A 24,501-nucleotide genomic window follows, 5' to 3' on the forward strand; every position below is an offset into this window, starting at 1 on the left:
CGTGCCTCAGCCTCCCGAGTAACTGGGATTGCAGGTGCACACCACCACGCCCAGCTAATTTTTGTATTTTTAGTAGAAATGGGGTTTCACCATGTTAGCCAGGCTGGTCTTGAACTCCCAACCTCAGGTGATCTGCCTGCCTCAGCCTCCCAGAGTGCTAGGATTACAGGCATGAGCTACCATGACCAGCTCTTTTAATCTTTTAATATTACAAATAATAATAATTTCTCAGTAGCATGCCATGCTGTTTGACAGCACGTATCTACTTCATGATCTGGCTGGCAGCCAGTCTCCATAAACTCCAGAGTTTGCTTGGGAGGTGTTCCTGGCCAGAGCTGCACCCCACTAGCCTGCCTAGGGCTACACCCCTCCCTTGCTGTACCTGGTCTCAAGACCCAGCCCCATCTAGGCTCCTCACAATGTCTCTGTAGATTCCCCAGCTAAGACTAATTCCAGGGGCATTGGGCAGTGCCATTCTGTGGTTCTTCTTTCACACACACACACACACACACACACCCCACACACCCCTAATCACAGGCCATGCTGTCCATCCCAACTCCCTGCAGAAGAGGCTACATGCTGTGACCACCCTCTGCCTGGCTCTTCTGTGCTGCTCCCATCAATTACCAGTGCTAAGGGAATTTCCAACAGAAGTAGCAAGTGTTGAAGTGATTTTTCTTCCCAGGATGGGGAACCAAAATTGCCTGCCCAATAGCAAAGAGCATGCTGCTCTGGTGCATGCTATGGCCTTACACTGAACTTGAAGTCTCCCTTTGAAACTTTGATAGACACTTTGCCCTCTCTAATCTCATCCCACTTCCACCTGCAGGGTTCCAGAGGGAAAGGTTTCCAAAGCCAGGAGCCTAGGGAAAGGAGTGGAGGAGACCCTTATAGGAGCTGGACTGAAATTTTAGTGTCTTTCTAGAGCTGAAGGACACCCTAGAAATGGGCGAGGATGGGAGAGGGGCAGCTGCCTACCTACAGCCACATACAGTGTTGCTAAGATCCTTTCCTAGTGCACAGTTGTGAAGGACACAGGCCTTGGCATCGGGCAGACCTCGGCACAGGTTCTGGTTCTGCCAGAGTCTACCTGCAGGACTTGTAATAACATGTTACCTTTCCCAGAGCAGCAGGGATAAGTCCATGAGACACCGCAGGGAAGTCGCTTAGAGAGGCCTGGCCCCTGTAAGACCTGTGCTTCCATCCTCACCTGCAGGCTCCTGGGGTAAACTCTGGCTTGACAGAAAAGGCTGAGACAGCAGCAGGGTCTATTGCCTGGAGGAGCAGTGATATAGGAGTTAAAAAGGAATTATTTAGGCAGATAGTGAAGGGAAGGAAGTCCTTGGTAAGGTTTTCCTTTTCATGAAAAGCAGCCCCCAAAATCATTTTGTTTTCTAACAAAGAGCAGCCTGTAAAATCCGGCTGCAGACGTAGACAAGGAAGCTGGAAGCTTGGACAGGCAAAGGCTGACAGCTGTGCCAATAGGAAAATGCTACTTGGGAATAGGCATGTTCAAAATGGCAGCTGTATTTGCCATTCTCTTCTCTTTGCCAGCCATGTGTACAGTAAGGAGCAGACAAGATGGTGCTAGCAGAGTAGAAAGCCCATTTGCACAATAAGATTGGGGGAAAAACCAGCCTTCCCACACACACCATGTAAATGTCACACCTGATCTAACCAATCTGTGGGCCCTATGTAAATCAGATGCCGCCTCCTCAAGCCTGCCTATAAAGTCTGGCACAGTCCACCGACGGCTGGCTTTTCCCTTTCGGACACCTCTGTCTTGAAAGAGAGCTACTCTCCTTTCTCCTTCCTTCTGCCTATTAAACTTTCTGCTCCTTAACCCACTGCATGTGTCTGTCTGTTTAATCTTCTTGGCGCGAGATGAGGAACCTCAGGTTTTTACCCAAAACAATTATGCTGCTTCACCAGGAGAAAAGAACAGAGTTTCAGAGCCTACATAAAGGAATCTTGGAGGCAGCATAACACCTATGGATCTGAGGGAAGGCAAGTGCACCACCAGCCGCATCTGGAGTGGGGTCTAAGACACTAGGCAGACAGAGAAATGGCTGCTTCCTGGGTGGGATCTGGGCCCCCAGGAAGACTTTGAGTTTGAGGAAGAACCTCAGCCCCTGCAGAGGCTGCCCTGGCATCTCCCCAAGCCTCTCCATCCGACTGGGTTCTGACCACTCAGCCCTAACTTCACAGGAAAAGACAGTCCTCCTGCTTCGTGAAAACCCCTCATAAATTAGTTATTTGGAGAACCTCATACCAGCAGGTGGGATTTACTTGCTATTTCAAAAGCCTTTAAGGAAATGTCCTGGGAGTGGCTAGGCTCAGGACAACCAAGGAGGCTCCTCTGCCCCAAGCCACCCACTCACCCACCCTGCCCAACTTCCAGCTCTTTGAGACTCTGAGCAGCCTTGGGAGAACACACAGTGTTTAAATGACTGCCCACTGCCCTCATAAGCCTGCTGTCTGCCCAGCCTGTCCCCTTGGGGAGGGAGGGAGGATGTCACGCTATACTCCTGGCACTGGCCCCACTTCAGCCAACATCTCCCCGGAGAGGTCGCCCGGCAGGGGCAGACGGCATTTTCAAGCAGTCACATGACGCACCCAGAGGGACTCTCCCCCCACCAAGCATTCCTTAGGGAGGAAAAGCTGCATCCCACTCGTCCACTTGGTTCCTCTTGGGGTGCTTGTGCTGGTGGCAGCATGCATGAGACTCCAGGAATCCCAAGTATGCAAGATCCCAGGAGGGCTTATGGCCTGCAGCCGAAGTCAAAGCCAGAAGACCATGCATGGTTCCCCTTCAACAGTCCAGGACATTTCTCCCCTCAGGCCCACAGCCCCCACCGTGTGCTTCCTGACTACCCTCTCTCTGGGAGAAGCTCCTATATCAGAGGCCCATGGAGCAGGGTCTTCTACACCCAGGGAGCAGCCAGCAGAAGCCAGCCCACCATCCTAACCCAGTAAAGTCACCCACCCCGATTCACCAGGGGTTGGGGGCACTGAGGGCCAGGACCGTTTTCACACTATTCCTCACTCGCAGTCTCCAGTATTGTCCATTTTGATCCAAATATCATTTTCCTCCATCTCTGCCTGTTGTAATAAACATCATCTGGTGCTCCTCTTCCAAAATGAAGCAGCAAAGATAAAAACCACACCTTCCTTAATGAATCCGAGATCCCCCGTCTGGAGATAGAGGGGTGCTGCACACTTGTGAGGGGAACAGGCAGGTGATGAGGACCTGGCTTTGTTTCCCAGGCCCTTGTGGGTGTCTCACCAACAGAGCTTCCTGGGACGCTGGGACAGAGAGACTGTAGGAAGCCCCCATGAGCACTGGGGGCTGGGGTCTGACTGTGAACCCACACCCCTCCCCATGAGAACCCCTAGCACAGGCTGGGACATGTAAACAGGACTCCCCAGAAGGCCGAGAAGTGACAAGAGAGGTCATAATCCCAGATTATCTAGACCACAGGGTGTGACCTCTGCAGTTTATCTTGTCACCATGGGCAGCATTTCCCAGATTCCCAGATGGTAAACATTATCTCCTGGGGTGGAGGAGGTGGTGGATTTATTGGGCAGGGAAATTTGACATTTTCAACAATTACTCTAGGTGGTTCTCATCTTCCTGGAAGTTTAGGAAACACTGCAGGAGCTTCCTCTACTTGACAGGGCCCACACCTGAGCTCTGCATGTGCTCTCAGGAAAGATCCTGGCTGATTGGCTGAACTGCCGGGTCTCTCTCCCATGACCTAAGGCCAGTTCTGAGGTCTAATTCCTAGTTCCTGTCTCTGGACCCCCTCCTTTCCTAAGACCTACCCTGGAATGATGGCCCCTTCGGGAAAGACCCACTGCCCACATTGCCTCAGTGCTCAACACAGCACCCATATCAGAAAACCAATGGCCACATTTGCATGACTGGGGCAGGTGGCAGGCACCATAACTCTTCCTATCCCCACATGAAACTCTCAGGTAGAGACTGGGTGATACTGCCTGCCCCTCAGCTTTCATCCTCTGGTGGCATGGGTGGGTCATCCCACCTGAATTTGCAGACCTCGTCACTATTTTATCTAGAGTGGGGCCATCAGACCTTCCAAAGCCATAGGAGGAAAATCTGGAGCAAGATTTGTAAGATTCTGTGTGCTGATGATAATGTCTGGTATTCCAAACCAAGTAATGCACACGAAGAGATACTCAATATCATTGGCTCTTAGGGAAATACAATTCAATGAAAAACTACTTCATATCAAGTAGGACAGCTATACTTTTTTAAAAATAGAAAACAAGTGTTGGTGAGAAAATGGGAAAATTAGACCCCTCACACATTGCTGGTAGAAATGTAAAATGGTGGAAAACAGGGTGGTGGTTCTTCCAAAACTTTAAGTTAACATAGGATCCAGCAATTCCGCTGCTAGGTATATACCCTAAAGAATTGAAAACAGGTACTCCAACAAATTCTTGCACATGCATGTTCATAGCAGCATCATTCATAACAGTCAAAAGGTAGACATAACCCAGATGTCCACCCATGGATGAATGGATAAACAAAGTGTGGTATATTCATACAATGGAGTATTACTTGGCCATACAAACGAAGTACTGATGTATGTTTTAACATGGATAAACCTTGAAAACATGCTAAGTGAAAGAAGCCAGACACAAAAGGTCACATATTGTATGATTCCACTTATATGAAATATCCAGAATAGATAAACCCATACAGATAGAAAGCAGACTGGTGTTTTCCAGGAGCTGGGGCACAGAGGAGGAGAAGGAGGGGCTGCTTAATGTGTGTGTGGTTTTATTTTAGGGTAATGAAAGTGGCTTGGAATTAGATAGAGGTGGTGGTTTGTATAACACTGTGAATGTAATAAAGGCCACTGAATTGTTCACTTTAAAATGGTTAATTTTAGGCTGGGCACAAGGACTCACCCACTGAATACGGCAAAGGACTGATGGAAATGAAATGGACTTCCATAACCTACAATCCCAACACTTTTGGAGACCAAGGCGGGAGGACTGCTTGAACCTGGGGAGTTGGAGACCAGCCTCGGTAATACAGTAAAATCCTATCTCTATGAAAAATTTTAAAAATTAGCTGGGTGTGGTGGCGCTCACCTATAATCCCAGCTACTCGGGTGGCTGAAGTAGGAAGATGGCTTGAGCCCGGAGTTAGAGGCTGCAGTGAGCTGTGATCGCACCACTGTATTCCAGCCTGGGCAACATAGTGAGACCCAGTCTCAAAATACATACATACATACATACATACATACATACACTGTTCATTGTATTATACAAATTTTACCTCAATAAAATAGCTAACAAACCTAAGAAAAACAAGTCACAGTACACCGAGGGGGGGCTTTCAGAAGCTGTCATCCTCTGCCAGCACCGTGATAGGAAAAGAACGCATCTTGCTGGGGGTAACTGATTTGGCCCAGCTCTGCTGCATGTGATTTCAGCCCCGCAATAAACATCCTCACACTTTCAGCATTTTCAAAGCCGGGAGGTTTGCAGACTTCAGCTTCAGTCTCAGGTGTGCTGAATACTGCGAAGGACTGATGGAACTGGAGTAGATTCCATAACCAGAAGATCAAACTTATTCCTGAGCCTGGCAAATTCCTTGCTTAAGTTTATTAACATAGCATACAAATGTAAAATACCCAGTTACAAAACCCAACGCTGAACCATTAAAAAGCTTCTTGATTAATATGAGGACTCATGAATGCTTAAAAGTAATTCTACCTAGAAGTTTGAGCTCGAGCATTTTAAACAACGGCAGAAGGAAGCTTTGTTCTAATTTTTAAATGTGAATAATTAACCTCTCAGGAGGAAAAATAGCAGAATTTTAAGAGCAGTTCAAACCAACAAATGTCCAGTTTAAAAACAGATTAGTACTGCTGGTACCAACTGCCACCCTGACTGAGCTCAGTGGCGATTCACATGAAATCAGTCATTACTTCAGTCAAACTGTTGGAGCATGCATGCCCCTTTGTTCTGCTTTCAGGCACTTAAATGCAGGAATAAACCAATTTGGGGTGAGATTATGGCTTGTGTAAAAGACATTAAAAAATTCACATTTTTGCTACACTAAATTTTGTTACCAAAAAAGCTGTTACTACAGATTTCATATTCTAAAAATCAGTTTCTTCCAGTTAGAAATACTATTAGTCGGCCGGGCGCAGTGGCTTATGCCTGTAATCTCAGCACTTTGGGAGGCTGAGGCGGGCAGATCACGAGGTCAGGAGATCGAGACCATCCTGGCTAACACGGTGAAACCCTGTCTCTACTAAAATTACAAAAAATTAGCCGGGCGTGGTGGTGGGCACCTGTAGTCCCAGCTACTCGGGAGGCTGAGGCAGGGGAATTGCTTGAACCTGGGAGGTGAAGCTTGCAGTGAGCCAAGATCGCGCCACTGCACTCCAGCCTGGGCAACAGAGCAAGACTCCATCTCAAAAAAAGAAAAGAAAACAAAACAAAAGAAAAGAAAGAAAGAAAGACTATTAGTCATTATTTCTTAAGGTTTAGATCTGGCATTAAATATATATTAACACAGCCAACTTATACAATAGGCTTTGGCTAGCAGTATCCTTATAAGAATAAAAAAGCAATGGTTCAGACAGTTTTGTTCTAGTATGTCATCATACAGAAAGGTAAATCCTTCCTGAGCCTCTTGAGGAGAATCTAGTTGCCAAAGTGTCCCAAGAAATTTCCTGTCAAGAAATTTCACTGTAAAAAGACTCCAGGATATCAACATGCTTGTGACTGCCCCAGCATAAAGCCTCCCTAATCATCTTCTTTCAAAAGGAAAGAAAAGGGAGTAAGAAGAGGAGAAAAGAGGAGGGGAGAGAAAGAGAAAAGGGAAGAAGAGAAGAAATAACAAAGAAATGAAGGGAGTAATCTTGTTTCTCTGTTTCCGAAGCAGCTAACCCTGGAGGGAGAACAGACGAAGGTAAACATTAACCACTGCTGCTGGTAGGCCTCTGACAGCACAGGGTAGTGAGCCAGCCTTTCAGAAACCAGCTGGCTGGGTTCAAAACCAAGCCCATCATGTAGAAGCTATGTGACCTTGAAGAAGTTAATTAGACTCTCTGAACTTTTTTCTTTATCCACCAACAAAAATAATCTCACCTCCCTCCCAGGGTTGTAGGTCCAAGTGTATAATGTGCAAATGAATAAATGAAGACAGTCTCACTCCTGTTGTCATTCCCTTTTCATTGAAAAGACATTGAGTACAAATGAATAGATGCTATCCAAAGAGGGCACGTTCAGTTCCTGGACCCTGGGCACTTTGCCCCTTTCCATGGTCTGAAGCACTAATGGCTGGAATCTAACCTGGAAGGTTGGTTACCCTTGTTGATGCTGTAGCAGGAAAGTCAGAATATAGCCAATGCTATTGTATTTTTTATTAAAAAAACAAATTCAATAAAATAGTGATCCATTACATATAAAACTGAGCTGCAGTCCGTAGTTTACAGTGGGGAAGGCTCAGAAGATAGAGGCAAGAATGTAGCTGCAGCATTTTCTTTTTCTTCATATCTAGGAGGCAATTCAGATGGAAGATGAGGAGTATGTGAGACCTCAGAAGATGAATTTGTCCTGGAAATGGTATATATAGATTCACAGTCTCTCTCAGAGGCTACACCCTCTGAAGCTGGGGTCCTGCTAAAGAGAAGGAGAGAGAACATGAAGGGGAGGGAATGAAAACAGTGACACCCCTTTAGTACTAGGTTCTTTTCAAATGTTTCATTACATGCACTTAAGAGTATTTGCAAGAACCTGAGCAGTAATTTCTCCCACACTCTGCTTTTCATAGATTTGTTTTGATTTCTTACCTCTTCCTTTTCCTAGAGCTGTGTGTAACATTAAGACGGTCTCACTCCTGCTGTCATTCCCCTTGTCATTGAAAAGACATTTAATACAAATTTGTAGATACCATCCAAGGAGAACATAGGCACACACACACACACACACACACACACATATACTGTTCTCTGCTATTCTGTCTTCTGGGACTGCTAACATAAGGTAGACAAACTTATGCATATGGAAAATTAAAACATCAAGCTACAAACCTGAAGGATGGCAGGAAGGCATACTGGCTAATGGAGTGGGCTCTAACAAAAGTCGACCTGCACTGGAATCTATTCTGCTGCTTCCCAGTTACGTGATCTTGGGCAAGTGAATTAACATTGCTAAACCTCAGTTTCCTTATCTGTGAAATGAGGATGATAACGTTCCTTTCTCCTAGAGTGGATATGAGAATTACATAAACTAATGCAAGAAAAGCCAGACCCTGGCACACAGAAATCATAGCAGCAGCAGTAGTAGTTTAAGTAACTAGACACTGATTTTAGGGTTTGGGGAAGTTTATCATTAGAAGAAAAAAAAAAACACAAACATTCACGATGAGAATTCTACACAGGTCCAGCCCTAGCTTGCCCTTCCTCCATGCAGGGCCGCTCCCACATGCACTTCCCTGGATCCCCCCATCACGACCCCATATGAAGCTCTAAAACCCATCCTGTCCTTATCAGCCACCTCTTTCCCTCCACGGTCAGATAACCTGTGCCCCTACTTCTGTGGAAAAAGAATCTCTACACAACTTCATTCCCTCCAGGCCCCAGAGGAAAAGCACCCTGGCCCCTGCTCCAGGGCCCACTGCCTGCTCCGTCAGGGCAGGGTGGAGAGGGAGTTCCTTAAACACGAACGACAAGGTAAGGTGGTGCTGTCCCCAGCAGTGAGCACCAGTCTCTCTGTCCCTGCTGCTCACTGCGTGCAAAAATGCACATATCTCATTGTCTTATCTGCTTCACCCGGTGACAATTTGAAGCAATTCTTCCTTCCTACACCCTAGTTTCCCATTCTAAAAGGTACCACCAGAGCCTTCTCCAGCCCTGCTCGCTGAGCACACCATTTCTGGGATCTGCACAATCCACTCCCGGGGGTTTCCCACTAGTCCCTGACTCTTTGCCCTCCTGGTTCTCCAACAACCTCTGCAGCTCCGTCTCCACCACCTCCTCTCTCTCCCAAAACCCAGCTCCTCCCAATCTGCCTCCAAGGCCCTCATCTCACTGTGCCTCCACCATCAGCCGCCCACCACCAAAACCAAGCTCATCACCCACGTCCTCTCAGTTGGGGACCTCTGAGCTTCCCTGTCACTCATCCTGGAACTCATCATCTCCGCCTCCTCCTCAATGTCACTCTCCATCTGGAACCCCTACCCCAGGCTCCTGGCACCTCTGGCCCATCCCAATAGAGCCTGCCTCACAGCCTTCTGTGTGGGGTGGGTGTGTTGACCTGATGTTCTCTGTGGCCCAGGGAAGGAGCGAATATTGAAGGAGAAGTCTAGCTGTGTTGGGTCAGGGCTTAGGCTGATTTTAGCCAGTCACCAAGCACAGCCATCAGAGTACTAAAGCCCTTCTGTAACTGTTGGGGATCCCCTGGAACCCTCACACCTCTCCATGATGGAAAGCAGTGAAGCCTAGCACAGCAGGGGCCTCCTGGCCCAGTCCTGGCGCTCAGTCTGATTGGTGGGTCGTCAAACATTCTTTTTTTTTTCTTTTCTGAGACAGAGTCTCACTCTGTTGCCCAGGCTGGAATGCAGTGGCGCAATCTCGGCTCGGGGCACAAGAATAGGGTCTGGAGGCAGGGAACGTACAGCTGTTTCACGCTGACTTCCTAGAACTAAATTGAAAGGAAAACCCTAACTTTCCACACGTAAGTAACGAAAGGACCAAAGGCTACTCCCTTTGCAAACACCCACCTTTGGGCAGATGGGAAATTGAAAGTTTGCATAGGAGTGCAACTTTGTAACCTCACTTCAGCCTCTGATTGGCTGCTTTCTTCAACCAATCAGACTGATTGTGGGCCACTACTTCATTTACATGAGGTGAACACCAATTTGCCAATGGGAAACCTCTAGGGGGGATTTGGATCCAAGAAGATTCTGGAACTGGGCCCTTGAGCAGCTGTTCAGGCTTGCTCCCACCCTGTGGAGTGTACTTCCATTTTCAATAGATTTTTGCTTTTGTTGCTTCATTCTTTCCTTGCTTTGTTTTTGCATTTTGTCCAGTTCTTTGTTCAAAACACCAACAACCTGGACACCCTCCAGCGGTAACAGGCTCATTGCAACCTCTGCCTCTTGCGTTCAATCAATCCTCATGCCTCAGCCTCCCGAGTAGCTAAGATTACAGATGCCGGCCACCATCCCCAGCTCATTCTTCTACTTTTAGTAGAGTCGGGGTTTTGCATGTTGGCCAGGCTGGTCTCAAACTCCTAAGCTCAAGTGATCCACTCACCTCGGCCTCCCAAAGTGCTGGGATTACTGGTGTAAACCACTGCACCCGGCAAGGGTTGTTAAACATTTCAAGTATCACCCTTGTTAGGAGCACATAAAGATGCCTGGAGTAGGCTTCATATTCACCCAGCATGATCACTTTATCATTTTTAACTTATGTGCTGCCCAAAGTTTCCTGAAAGATACTGTTAATATCAAGACACGAATTCTGACATAACATCAGCAAAAAACAATACTCGAATGCCTCCTGGTGAACCACAGCCTTAATACTAGTGTGGCCTGAATTCAGGCCTCTCTCAAAGTTCAAATTGAAATTCTTACCCATAGTTGAAAATACTGTAATATGAAGGGGGGCTTTCATTCGGAAGCAGACTGTTAGTCCCAGGACTCTCAGTGACCGCAGAAGCTGAAGATTCAGGAAAGTAAGGTGGTGGAGGGGGTGGAAATATTATTACCGAGTCACCTAAGGAAACACAATATTTAGTTGAAGACAGGTGGGTAATAAATGGAAGCAAATTAGCAAAAGCAAAATTAAGTACATATTTGGCCCATCTATATAAAAGGTCAATACACCTGCTGCTAACTCCAGAATTTAACAGTGAGCCCATTAAATGTATAAAGATAGAAAAGTAGACTAGGTTACCGGGAGCTAGGAGGGGTTGGGGAGTGGGGGAGTGGGAATTGCTGTTTGATGAGTACAGAGTTTCTGTTTGGGATAATGGAAGGGTTCCGGAAATTGATGATGGTGATGGTTGAACAACATTGTGACTGTATTCAACGCCACTAAACCATTTAAAAATGTGCAGTGGCTCACACCTATAATCCCAGCACTTTGGGAAGCTGAGGAGGAAGGATCGTTTGAGCCCAGGAGTTGGAGACCAGCCTGGCCAACACAGCGATATCTCATCTCAAAAAAATTAAAAGAAAAAAATTAGACAGATGTGGGAGTAAACACCTGTAGTCCCAGCTACTGGGAAGGCTGAGCTAGGAGGACTGCTTGAGCCCAGGAGTTCTAGGCTGCAGTGAACCATGTTTGTACCACTGCACTCCAGCCTGGGTGACAGAGCAAGACCCTGTCTTTAAAGAAAGGAAAAAAAAAGCCAGGCATGGTGGCCCACGCCTGGAATCCCAGCACTCTGGGAGGCGGAGGCGTGGTGGCAGGCGCCTGTAATCCCAGCTACTCGGGAGGCTGCTTGAACCCGGGAGGCAGAGGTTGTGGTGAGCCAGGATCACATCACTGTACTCCAGCCTGGGCAACAGAGTGAGATTCTGTCTCAAAACAAAAAACAAAACAAAAAGCAGTTTAAATTGTTTATGAGATATATATATATATCTCATATGTTTTACCACAAAGTTTTTAAAAGTAGGCCTACATTTCAGAATCCAGAGTGCTGACCATTATGGTATGAAAGTGGGTCTATATTTCATAGCAAGTCTAAGCCCAAGCCTCTCTGTGACTTGTTTGCTAAGGAGCTCCCTTCCCTCCTCTGGGGTGTTTACTGCTGATAAAGCTTTTCTCGTTTCCAGCCTACAACTTAATTCGCAAGTTAGCTGTTAGCTAAAGTGCCTTGTTGCTCAAATGTAGTTTCAGCCCCTGAGCAAATGACAATAAGCCATACTACAGTCCCTAACTGTTATTTACCAAAATTTCACCCAACTATACAGATGAAGGTTGAACCCAAACAAGTTTGGGTTTTGCATTTCTGTGGCTACTGTTCACTCCAGAATACATCCTCATGTTTTAAGGAGAAACTAGGGACTAGATGCAAGTTTTGTATTCCGATTCCAATATAAAATGCACCACACCACTGGCCCAGAACAGTGTACAGCTGTGGCAGCACCACTGCTGGGGGCCTGGCGAAAGCCTCTGAGAAGCTGGCAATAGCAATAACAGTTCAGAAAAAAGGAAGAACGTGTGGCTTTACTCCCTGTAGGCAGGAGAGCGGTTCGCACTCCTAGCACGTCTGACACTTGCTTAGGGTGGCGTAGGATTCTTTGAAATGATGGGGGTTCCAACCTGAACAAGCTAGGTGACCTCCTTGACCTCAGCTGCCGCAGCTGCAGGCTGGGTGGTGCCTGCATCACAGGACAGGGAGGAGGAAGGACTAGATGGGCCGATTTGCATCTGGCAGTGAACACAGTGAGGAGCACAGAGCCAACTCTCTCCGCTCAACACCAGCCAAGGGCACTGATTTGCATGATGAAGAAACACCACAGAGGCAACTGGCCACCGGCTCCACTCTCTACCCTTCACGAACCACAGCAGCCTCAATCATTTCCCAGAGGGAATTCAGCCCTTCAGAAAATGCATTAATTCTCTCTCCCCTTCCTTCTGCAAGGAGAAGGCAAGGAGAGTTTAAAATAACGTTTCGCTAATCTAAAGGTGAGAAAGCATAATAGTTGTCCTGGGATTCTCATTTACTTTTTAAGAAGGTCTTGGTAGGTTACGAGGAATCAGGGTTGTGTTCACTTCCATTACACACTGTAGAACAAAGAACCTGTGAAGTAAGCCTTGAGGGCAGGCCAGTCACCTCTCACACACACACAAGGAAATGCTCCATAAGGCTCTCCAGCCCTTTTTCCCAGCAGCTCGGCCTGCCCACACCCTGCAACCTGCTCTCCCTGGAAAGAGGCCTCTCCTCTGCGAGTTCCCTTTCATGCATCTTTCAGAACTTGATGTCCTCTGTGAGCGGACAACAGCCACACCCCTCCAGGGAGAGCTGTCTCATACACCTGCTGTGTATCCAGGATAGCACTGAGTGTACCCACAACAAGGAGAGAGAGCATGCTTCTCGGATTCAACAAACGTAAACCCTATCCCACAATATCAAAGGAGAGGAGTTAGGATGCAAGATTTTCATACGTTTGATGGGGGTTTAAAGGGTTAAGTTGAAAAGATTTTAAACCATGCGGTGCCAACTTCAGGACAAGGACACCAGGAGCAGCACCGCAGCTCTGTACCCTGCCTCCACTCTGATTCTAGCCACCAGGTGGAAGGCTGGGCCCAAAAACTCCCCTTGAACCGTTTCCAACTAAATGGAAGCATAGCAGTGTTGGATGAACATATTTACTTGTACCCCATGGTGTTCCTCAAAAGCACTGAGAACATCCGTCAAATTAAAGGGAGCCCCTTTTTCATGTAATAGCTTCCAAGAATGGAATCACACTCACGTGCCCTGGGCAGGGTGCCATGCAAGGGCTGTTCTGTGGGTGTGCCCACACACTTGGGTTGGAACCTTGCTCTACCACTTGCTAGGGTGTGACCTTAGGCAAGTCACTTGATATCTACATACCTCATTTTCTTCCTGTGTAACATGGAGGTACTAACAGTATCTGCCTCCTTGGGTTGCTGTAGGTGTGAATGAATTTCACACAGGGGGACCTTTCAGAGCACATGATAAAGCACTTAAATGGGTGTTTGGCACAAAAACAGACCCTATATAAGTGTTAGCTATTGTGAATATATAACTAACATTTGTGTTGTCACCATAAATATATTAATGCATAAATATATTAATAAGTAAGCTGGGAGCATCCACCCTGGCTCTACACAAGGAAGGGCTACAGATCCATCTGCCCCTCCTCTCCAAGGCTGGTGCCATGCAAGTCCAGGAACCCAGTTCCTCCCCTCCAGGCTGCGGTCAGTGAATTCCACCGCTTCCAGTAGACAGCCCCAAACAGGACATGCATCTCACTCGTCACACTCCCTCTCTGTCCCCTCCATGCTTTCTGTTCTGCAGACCTCTTTTCCTAGCCTTTTAAATGTCATTGGTTTCACAACTTCACTCTTCAAAAGTAGGAGACTGAAAAAAAGTGATCTGCCAGTGAGCAGCAATGGGGTTTTTCCTTGGTTGTGTGAAGCTGAGGCCAATGCTACTGCCGTTGTTCTGAGGGGGCAGGCTCCGGGAAATGGCACTCCATCTCTTCTGTAGAACCCGGGGACCCAAAAGGAACTTGTAGGCATTCCATGGGAGAAAGAGATGACAGGTGCTGTCATAGTCCATCTTGGTTCATGCTGCTGCTTCCAAGCTTTGCCTCAGCCCTGCAGCCACGGATGATGTCACAAAAAAGGGACAACACAGAGACAGTGCAGAGGCCCCTCAAAACACCTGAAGACTGCTGGACTCGGAAAGATCCAGAATCCTAGAATGTTAGTGCTGCAGGAATCTTAGAGAGGCACTGCTCGTTTTACAGAGATATAAACTAAGGCAGGAGAGGTTAAGGACAGCCAGCTAGTGACAGCCTGGGAGGAGAACCCAAGTGTCCCACAACTAAAATGCTATGTGGTTTTGGTGTGAGAATAACAGGGGTAAGAGGGTCACTTAGTGAGTCCCTAAGGTGGCAGAAGGCTCCAAGGCTGTCCTCACAGTTCTTCTCACTTTCCTCTTAATTTGCTCTGTGACCTCAGTCAAGGTCAACTTAATATCCCAATGCTTTGCAAAGTAGGAAAGAGTTGCTGGGGGAAAATGATGTATACAAGGTTCCTACAGAGCTTCCCACAGCAGCAGCATTGTGTATGTACACATGCTGGGAGTGTGCGCGTGTTTGCACACACACGTGTGAGAGATGGAAGAAGTGAGAAAGAGAATCCAGATGAGAACCAAGAGCAGCTGGTGAAACCCTGCTGCAAAGCCACTGTGATAGAAGGAAGAACGCAAATGACAGCAACCCACCTACAGTCACCTGGACAGCCTCCATACTCTGGATGTGTCCCTCTTCTCTCTCAGAGGCATCCTGGCCAGCATTCAGCGTATTTCTTTTCTTAATGTGGGCAATCACGAAGAAACACAATCCCACAAGCACAATCAAGGGCCCCATGATTTGCAGAGAAAGGAACCCACACATCTGAGGCTTCGAGTCGCCAGTGTCTGTCTCGTTTAGCGGTTCCTGTGCCCAGTCGGAGCCACATCCAGGGACCCAAATGCCCAGGACGCTGATGAGCATGCCGCTTGTCAAGAAGAGAAACCCAAAGATAAGGCACTGGGCAAACTGGCGGCTCTCTCCACAGATGAAGGCTCGGTCGGGGTCCACCTGCTGACCTCTCTGCAGCCCTGCACGGAGCTGAAGTTGCGCCCGGGAGCGGGCCAGGATCACAGCCCCAAGCCCAACCACGGCACACGCAGGCCCCGCCACCTTGAGCACCATGGGGCAGTCTGGGAGGGGCTTATATTGGCATGTCTGGAACCCAAAGATGGAGAGCAGGACTCCCAAACACAACAAGACAGCGCCAAAGACAAAGAAGCAGAAGATGAGCTTGCTGACGTGTCTGTCCTGCTGGTCCCCATCTGGCTCCTCCAAAGCAGCTGCAGGAGACATGTCCAGGAGAGCCCCTTCCTGGAGGCAGGGTGGGATGTGTTTTCTTCCCTCCAAGATTTCAGCAGCTCTGCAAACACAACCAAACACCAAATTAACGTGGGCACAGGTGTTCCGGAACCACCCTGGTTTTTTGCTGTCCATTTCTGAAATCACACCAGGATGAGGCCTTGGGGGTAGAACTTTATGCAACTGATAAGCTGTAGAACAATGACTTGGTTTATGAGTCAGAAAAACTAGTATTCAGAAACTCCTAAATATGTAATTTTATGAGATATTCAAAACAGAGGAAATTCAATTACTACACATCTAAGGGTATCTTTTTTTAAAAATGAAAGAACAAAAGTAACTGGGTGTGGCATTTCGTTTTCTGAGTCTTACAAAATTTTTCCCTGGGGAAAAAAACACTGGTGAATGAGGGAAGAACCACAGGGATTCTTTCTGATTGCAAATGCCCCACTTTTCATCACAGCTTTTCTCAGCACTTTCAAGTCAGTTAGTTCAGTAACTAACTTTCCATTTCCTGTTTTAGACTACAGGCAGCTTTCCATTTCATGTTTTATTCTAAGGCTACATCTACAAAAGACCCAATTTCAGCAGTTTCAATAGAGTAAGAAGGCTGTTCAGGAACACAGTGGGTTTGGTGGACTTTTAAGTTGATTCTATCAAAATGTGGTTCTTGAGGCCAGGCGCGGTGGCTTGCACCTGTAATCCCAGCACTTTGGGAGGCAGAGGCAGGCAGATTGCTTGAGCTCAGGAGTTCAAGACCAGCCTAGGTGACAGAGCAAAACCCCATCTCTGCGAAAAATACAAAATTTAGTCAGGCATAGTGCCTGTGGTCCCAGCTACCTGGGAGGCTGAGGTGGGAGGATAGATTGAGCCCGGGAGCTGGAGGTTGCAGTGAGCCAAGATCACGCTACTACACTCCAGCCTGGGCAACAGAGTGAGACCCTGCCAAAAAAAAAAAATGGTTCTTGGATTCTCAACAAGCACAGACTGGTGACCCAGTTGCTTGGGTCTGGGATGACCCTGGAAAGTGTGGCACAGCAGGTCAAGGGGAGCTCCATTTTCAGGGCGGACAGGTACCCAAAGGCAGGTGTGGCCTCTCACTCACCCTCCTCCATGGGTATCACGTACTTCCACAAAGAGGTTGAGACTCATTTAAAAAACAAGCAGCCAATAAAATTGCTAGTTATAAAGCACAAAATGGGTGGAGGGGGGAACTTGACTATGAAAGAATAGCATAAGTGGAATCAAGTGAGAAAGCACCTTCCACAAAATCACCCAAGCCCTATACTTCAAGGGTATAATATACTAAATATACCAAGTAGTTGTTAAAGAGTTGTCTAGCTTACACACAGCTGACTTAATTATCTCATTATCTTATTTTACTCCAATGAATGGGATATTTTACCAGGACCCCGTAAGTCAGGTCCTGAATTTGCAAAGACAATCCAAAATCGTGAAGACTATTTTCACCTGGCCAAGGAAAGAAAACTTTTAAAATATTTTGTGCTGCTCACACCCATGGTCACATGAAGGAACTCAAGACTGAGGCCCTAAGCCCAAGATGATCTTGACAAACCAAAATCACATTGAAGGAAGGTCAGTTTAGGTAAAGAAAGCAAGCAGGTAATCTTACACCAGGAAAAACTTTTCCAGGAAAAAGTATGATAGAAGCAGAAGGAAGTTGGGGAAAAAAAGGAAATAGAGGAGGGAAAAAAGCTTTCATTTCAAACTTGGGAAAACTTGATATACAGATGCAGTTAAGCTGAGACAAAGAAGGCATTGCACTAATTAATTTTTTTAATGTTCCCATTTTTTATAAAGTCAGTAACATCCTGCAGTGAATAAGAATTTCATATTGAGTATACAGTAGTCCTCACTTACCCTACAGGGAGTACATTCCAAAACTCCCAGTGGAATGAAACGATGGAGAGTCCTGAAATCTACATATACTGGTTTTGTTTGTTTGTTTGTTTTTAATTTTTTCCTGAATCATGCAATCTATTCCGCGGTTTCAGAGACAAGGAAGAGAAGGGTGATTCTCGGCTGCAAAGTCCTATCAGGAATTCATTTATTCCCAGTATAGTCAACTTTGCAGCAAGTCACAAGGCTTCAACTGTCTTAAGGCAAATTCCCAAACACCAGTAAACAGAAGCCCGAAACTGAATCTGTAGTTTCTTGTCGGTGGACTAGTGGACTGAGCACCTGGCTGAGGTGCTCTGATCCAAAATAGTGTGGCAGTAGTCTCAGTCTCTCTCCTTCCCCGACAGATGCACTCACGAACGGATACAAAGACACCCACACTCACTCGCAATGAAACCTTTTCCAAACACCACCCTACACTTAACCTCCCCAAAGTCAAACTCCCCTCCCCAACACTCCTATTGGTTTTCCAAAAGACATTTGCAAAATTCACAGCACCTCTCCACGTCCAAAGCTCTGGTGGGTTTGAGGAACGAAACCAGGGGCAAATGCGTGAAATAGGTTTGCGGCTTTTAAGGAGCCCGAGAGCAACCAACAGCCCGAGGCGCTCGCAGGGGCGTAGGTTGGGCTTGGATACCCAGCGCCTCCGCGCTGCCGCGGCTCCTCGCGACCAGCCTGGCCGCACAGCTCAGCGCCCGACCCGCCGCCTCCGGCGCAGGCGCGCGGGCCGGGGCCGCTTACCTGAGGCTGGGTCCGGCGTCCCCGCTGACCGCGCTGCTGTGGGCACTGGCTGGGCGCGGCGTCCGCCTCCGCATGCGGCCTCGACTGCGCCGGTCGCCCAGCACCCTACCCCCTGGTGCGGAGGGCGGGCCCGGCAGTATTTAGAGAAGGAGGCGGTGCCGCGCGGGCGCGGCGGCCCGGGGAGGGCAGGGCAGGGCAGGAGCGACCGGTGGGAGCTGGCCGCCACCGGGGGCCCTGGGCGAGCCCGCGAGGGAATGGAGAGCCAGGGGCGGCTTCGGAACCCAGGGCTGGCGGGTTTGGCCGCCTCTGCGCCCGTGGCTGTGCGCGCGAGGACTCTGGGAGAAATGGGCACCTTCAACGGCTGCCTGGCCCGCATGCCTTACGGGGGCCGGCGAGTTGAGATGCTCCCCCTGGCTGGCGGAACTACGCGCCCCGCCCGCAGAGGCCCGATCCCTCTCGAGGCCTGAGACCCAGTTCCGGAGGGGCGCGAGAGAGCGGCTGCGTGAGGGTCGCGGAAGAAGTGCCTGCCTCCCCCCCCCCACCTCCACCGCCTCCCTCTTGGTCGCGGCCCGGGCAGAACAGGGTACCGTGCCCCGGCCGCCGTGGCCTTGGCCACCGCGAGGTCCGGGACGACTACACCCAGCAGCCCTGTGGCCCTCCTGCTACTCCGGAGACCTAGAGTGGGGTTACAGGGGGAAGCGCCTCGCTGCGAGCTCCCCATCCAACAGGATATGGAGCCACCAGGTCCCTGAGACGACGTGCGCTCTATAGAATGTGAGACAAGGGCACTCCACACCCAGCCACTCAGGTCTGAGGTCCTGGCTCGGATATTGAGGCCGAGATGCGGCAAGCCTCGCGTCGGACTAGCTCTGCCCTTTCCGCACCCACACGTCTGCACACAGCCCTCCTTTGCCATAGAACCCCCTTCCTGGTTCTCTACCACTAATGATTTGCCGGAATTAAACTGGTCACTTTCCCTGCCCTTGAACCGGGAGTTTCGGGATGAGTTTGCCAATCGCTGTGCTATTTGTAACCAGCCCCGTGACACGTGATACGGATCCAACTGTGCTAGTTTCCACACCAGGGGTCAGGGCACTGTGGAAGGGGAGTCAAGGGTTCTCTGCCCAAGTGCAGAGGTGCCCTAAGCCGTGAGGACTTCCTAGCCCTGCCTTCTCTTCTCAGCTTCCAGTCTGCCTTGCCTGAAACCCTGTCTAGAGTTAAGGCCAATGGATGAAACTTTTCAATGTACAAACAAGCACTTTACCTACCTGATACAACAAGTGGTTCCTGGTCATGCTCAATGAGGGTAAAGTGTGAAGCAGGCTTAGCTAATCATAGAGGTGAGAAGAGACTTAAAGAACGGGTCAGAGAGAGGTAAAGAGGATAGGGGGTTTATCTGGGCTTTAGGGTTCACCAGGGAGGCAGAACGGACAAGTTCGGGCCATTGGAATTTGGTGGGGCACTTGCCTGGGTGGCCAAAGGTGGACTTTTTCTTAGGGTGCCCGACCTCTGAATCCCCGCCATAACAGCCATGAACAATGCCAACACTCACAACCCCTTGCTCTGTCGTTCTTTGCTGCATCTCTCAGTTCAGAAAAGGTTGGAGGCTGCAAGGGGACAGGAGACTGAGAAAAACAGTCATTTGTCACTTGAGGAAACTGAGGCCCAGGCCGACAGAGGTAAAGTAGCCTCTGCAGCTAGTTGACGTGCAGAGAAGGCCTGAGCCAGATGCGCTGACCATTCAGTGTTTCTCCCGCAGCACACCTGTCACACAGAGGACACACAATGCTGTGAACCCAGAAAACGCCCTTTTATTACATGGCCTCGTGATGTCAAACACGTTTAGATTATTGTAACAATACAAGCACTGTGTCCCAAGGACATTACAGTAATCTATATTGGGGTGGAGATATCCTTCCTGGTCCAAGTGTCAAGGTATACCACCTTCTGGAAGGGCACCAAAGCATGCCCAGCGGATAGGCAGATACCCAAGACTGAATTGTACAACAGCAGGCACTGGCTTTCTAAGAACTCAGGCCCTTATTACAGGATTTGTCCCCTCTGACACAGGCCTGTGAACAACTTTTCATTGTGCAAAAGGGTTTCCTTGTCCTTTCCCTACTCATTTTTCCCTTCCCCCTTATTTGAAACTCAATCTCTGGCCATGTCATGTGCAGGCCTGCAAGGGGCCTGTTGATACAGCTGCCCCTCTGGTGCCACATGACTGCAGGCTCACCACCCATGACAGATTTGAATATCCTGGCACCAAGGACAATCAGATTAGCCTGCACTTGGTATATCTGCTGTTCTCACTGTTTGTGTCTATGGGAGCCTGTTTGACTAAACTCCTTGGAAACTGATCATCGATCAAGTATGAAAGACACACCCATCAGCCTTTAAGGTACTTATCTTCGTAGCCCACATAGCCTTAGGAGAGAAGCTGGGTGACCTCGTCCCTATCTAGTGGTCTTCCCTAGCCTGTGTGTTAGTGAAAAACATAAAAACCAGACTGAATCCTTAGAAAAACAGCATCAGAACAAGATTAAAAACCTCAAATTCAGTCAGTGACTGTAGAAGCATAAAGCAGAGGCATGTGTTCATGTATTTAGCCAGCACAGATTTACCAAGAACCAATAAAACACGGAACTTGTATTTTATTGAGGAGAAAGGCAATAAAATATGTAAGTTATACAGAGAACTAAAAAGTGATTAAGTGCCAGGGAGAACAATAAATCACAGGTGGGGACTGGGGAGCACAACATTTTAAATAGGGAAGTTAAGGAAGGCATCTCTGAGAAGGTGAGAATGCAGCAAAAGCTTGAAGGAAATGAAGAAGCAAGTTGCATAACAACTTACCCCAAAACTAAAGTTTGAAACAGCAAAAATGTATTCTCAGGGTTTCTGAGGGTCAGAAACTGCATGTGGCTTAACTGGGTACTTCTGGCTGAGCCTCTCAGAGGCTGCAGTCAAGCAGTTGGCCAGGGCTCTGGTCATCTGAAGGCTGGACTGGGGCTGGAGGGTCTGCTGCCAAGGTGGCACATTCACAGGGATGTTGGCAGGAGGCCTCAGTTTCTCACCATGTGGATTTCTGCACCCAGCCGCCCCTCGCTTGAGTGATCCAAGAGAGAGCAAACGAAGAGGAAGCTGTGGTGCCTTTTCTGACGAGGCTCTGCACTTCCACACCATCACTTCTCTTTATTCTGTTCCTTAGAATTGAGTCACAAAGTCAAAGGGAATGGGATTAGGTGCCACCTCTTGTAGGGAAGAGTAAGAAAGAATTTGTAAGCATAGTTTGTGATTTTTTTGTGGGAAGTAGGGAAGAATGCTTCAGGCAGAAGTAACCACAGGTGCAAAGGCCCTGAGGGGGGAACACACATATTAGCATATTCAAAGAAGAGCAAGAGGCCAGAGTGGCTGTAGCTGGTGAGCAAGGGGGAGAGTAGGAGAGGAGGTCAGAGAAGAAAGGCATGTGCAGGGCCAAGGGCACCAGGTTGTGCAGGGCCTTTGAGTAGGTGGGAAGCCTTTAAATGGTTTTTGAGCTGATGTGATGAGCTTTGACGATGATGTGATCTGATTTCTTTTAACAAAGAAATTGGTGGCTGTTGCGGTGAGAATAGCCCAAGGAGGAGCCAGGATGGATGGGAAGAGGCCAGTTAGGAGGCTGTGGTAACAACCCAGGAGTGATGTCTGTGGCTTGTGTTTGAAGGTGATGAAAGGGATGAGACTCTGGATATATCTTGAAGATAGAATCAATGGTATTTTCCATGGACCACATGTGGGTTTTGATTCCAAGGTTTTGGGCCTGAGCAAGTGGAAGAATGGTTCTAGCATGAGCAAGATGGGGAATCCTAGGAGTGGGACAAGTTTGAGGTGGGGAACTTCAGAGTCCATTTGGGGAGATGTTAATTTTGTCCATTAGACATCTGAGTAGAGAAGCTGAGTAGGCAATTGATTAGGGAGGCTTGGGGTTCAGGAATTCGGAAGGAATACTTTCCTATGGTCTGTGAGTGACATTACAAAGTTGAGGAGGCTGGGCTCCCTCTCTGGAAGAGTAGCAGTTATTCCTATGGAGGGCTCTGAACACACAAAGCAAGGGACAGGCTGGTGCCAACCACTGTGCAGTTTTCAGATATTTCTGGAGTGCAGAGGGCAGCTAGTGCGGCTGGGAGGGATGAGTTTCTCCCAGCGCAGGGGGCTTCTGCTACTCTGTTCCCAAAACACTGCCCTAAGGAACACATATCTTTCACTTCAACAAGACAGGCCATGTATTTCTTCCCAGGGCCCCGCCAACCCTGAGAAGAAACTCAGGGCAAGTGGTATGGATTGACCTGCAGAATTCAGTGTCACCATTTTTCAGAATTCACAAGATGGCAGAAAGACAATAAGCTAAGCAAGTCTGCCAACTTCTAGGTCTCTTTTCTCAGTTGGTTTCTCTCTAATTCTGCCCCAAATTAATCTTAGCACCCAGAAGCACACATTTCCCTGCTTCCAATTTCTGATGTTTTCTGACCCCCAGCTGGGCTTGGTTTACAGGAATTTATTCTCCAGTGCTCAGTCTTGGGTCCATGTTTCAACACATATTTCCAGGACTCCCAGTGACTCCTCTGATCCACCCTGGGCCCCATCCAGCTGTATAACCCTGAAAAGGGTGTACTATAGTCCCTGGGATATTTTCCTCCTCCCTAACTCCCAGGTCGGACTTAGACCCAAGGGCCTGAGAGACATATCAGGAGTGCGAGTAGAGGTTGACTAATTTGGAAAGCTTGAATTGAAGGTTTAGACTGGCTCCCTTAGCTGATCTGGAGTGCAAGGGCTACTCTTCTGCAGAGTCATTTTATGGCCTGAGATGGTGCTGTTGATTTTGCACGGTTAATAACAGCTCAGCCTGAGTGCTGCTAGCCTTAGCCAAGGGTGTAGAATGCAAGCAGTTTTTCAGAGAAAATAAGAATTTGCTCAGAGCACACTTGGCTTTTCTGAGGAGGCCTCTACACTGCCAAGGGAGAACAACCCCCCCTCAACAGTGGCCACAGCATCTGGTCTGTGGCTAAAGGAGACCAGCATGTTGATAATAAGAGTTCTATGGAAAAGTACTGTCTCTTCACTCATTCACTGCTGACTGGATCCCAAAGAAGGCATTATTTCTTCCCAGCATGTAGAAAGGGGATGAGTCAAACTGAGTTTAGATCCTGGCTTTGTCATTTACCAGCTGTGTGACCTGGGACAAGTAAACATCTTTTCTGTATCTTAGTGTTCTCATCTGTAATGTGAGAATAATCAGACCTACCTCGAAGGATGTCTTGCTTGAAGAGTAAATAACTGGCACATGGAGAACAATCAATAAATGGATTTCTCCTTAACTACTACTCATCTAACTACATTCATCTCATCTTCCACCTGTGGCTCAGGAAGCTTGAGCTGATGAATCCATGGAGACTGTAAAGAGATAGCAGGAGAGGTCGATCAGGGTGCTCACTGAGAGCAAAATGTGGCTCTGTTGACTTCTGATGCCCAGTTGGCAATGGTTGGAGTCCCAGCCTGCCAGCTCAGCTATTTCTCGCTATAGCCCATCTCCCAGTTATTTCTAGAAGTTCTTAAAGGTGTGCATCACATGATCTCAAAAACCAGCCTGTCCAACTTGTGTTATCTGCCCTGTTGGTCTACCTTTGTCTTGGCAAGGTCTGAAGCCTCCAAAGCTTCTGAAATGGGCCTTGCTGCTGCTGCTATCTTTAGAGGGGCATGTGGTATCCTGCCAAGGGTGATTCCTTAGCCAGTCAGTGGCCCAGGGCTCAGGATTCTACCTGCCTCACATCTCCTGGATCCATCTGCATGTCTTGGCCCAGTCTCCATGTCCTTGGTTCTGGCCCCTCTACTACCTGGTTGTCACTGATGATTCCAAGAAGGATTCAGATCAGATCACAGTGCTCCAAAAAATATAGCAAAGTGAAACAAATGTGCAAATACATGACAAAAACAAAAGAAGAAAAAGAAAGAAAAGACTTATTGTATATCCTACCTCCCTCAAACAACTTGCTGTGATGTGCATGGTGGTATGGGAACCTTCTGGTGTCATGCATGCAGGTAGCTTACCTGTTTTTGGATCAGGCATGGAAACTTGTCTGAGACACTTGGAGATGACTCCCAAAATGGTCTGACCCAGAAATCCAGAAAGGGGCCCTCTGATGTCCCGGGGTGCTGTACATGGGGAACATGCC

The 24,501-nt window shown here is 48.1% G+C and overlaps 1 protein-coding gene across 1 annotated transcript; it reads right to left on the bottom strand.

Annotated features, from left to right (window-relative positions):
- Nucleotides 1–7,392: 7,392 nt before the first annotated feature.
- On the bottom strand, nucleotides 7,393–18,417 carry TMEM171 (transmembrane protein 171). Its single transcript, XM_023207884.1, has 4 exons — nucleotides 18,290–18,417; nucleotides 14,980–15,689; nucleotides 10,628–10,769; nucleotides 7,393–7,671 (listed from the first exon to the last, which is right to left on the bottom strand). The coding sequence occupies exons 1-4, from the start codon at nucleotides 18,361–18,363 to the stop codon at nucleotides 7,479–7,481; spliced, it is 1,119 nt and encodes a 372-aa protein (XP_023063652.1). The 5' UTR covers nucleotides 18,364–18,417; the 3' UTR covers nucleotides 7,393–7,478.
- Nucleotides 18,418–24,501: the final 6,084 nt, after the last annotated feature.

Source organism: Piliocolobus tephrosceles, chromosome 4 (genome assembly GCF_002776525.5).
Source record: "Piliocolobus tephrosceles isolate RC106 chromosome 4, ASM277652v3, whole genome shotgun sequence".
NCBI classification, from domain to species: Eukaryota; Metazoa; Chordata; class Mammalia; order Primates; family Cercopithecidae; genus Piliocolobus; species Piliocolobus tephrosceles.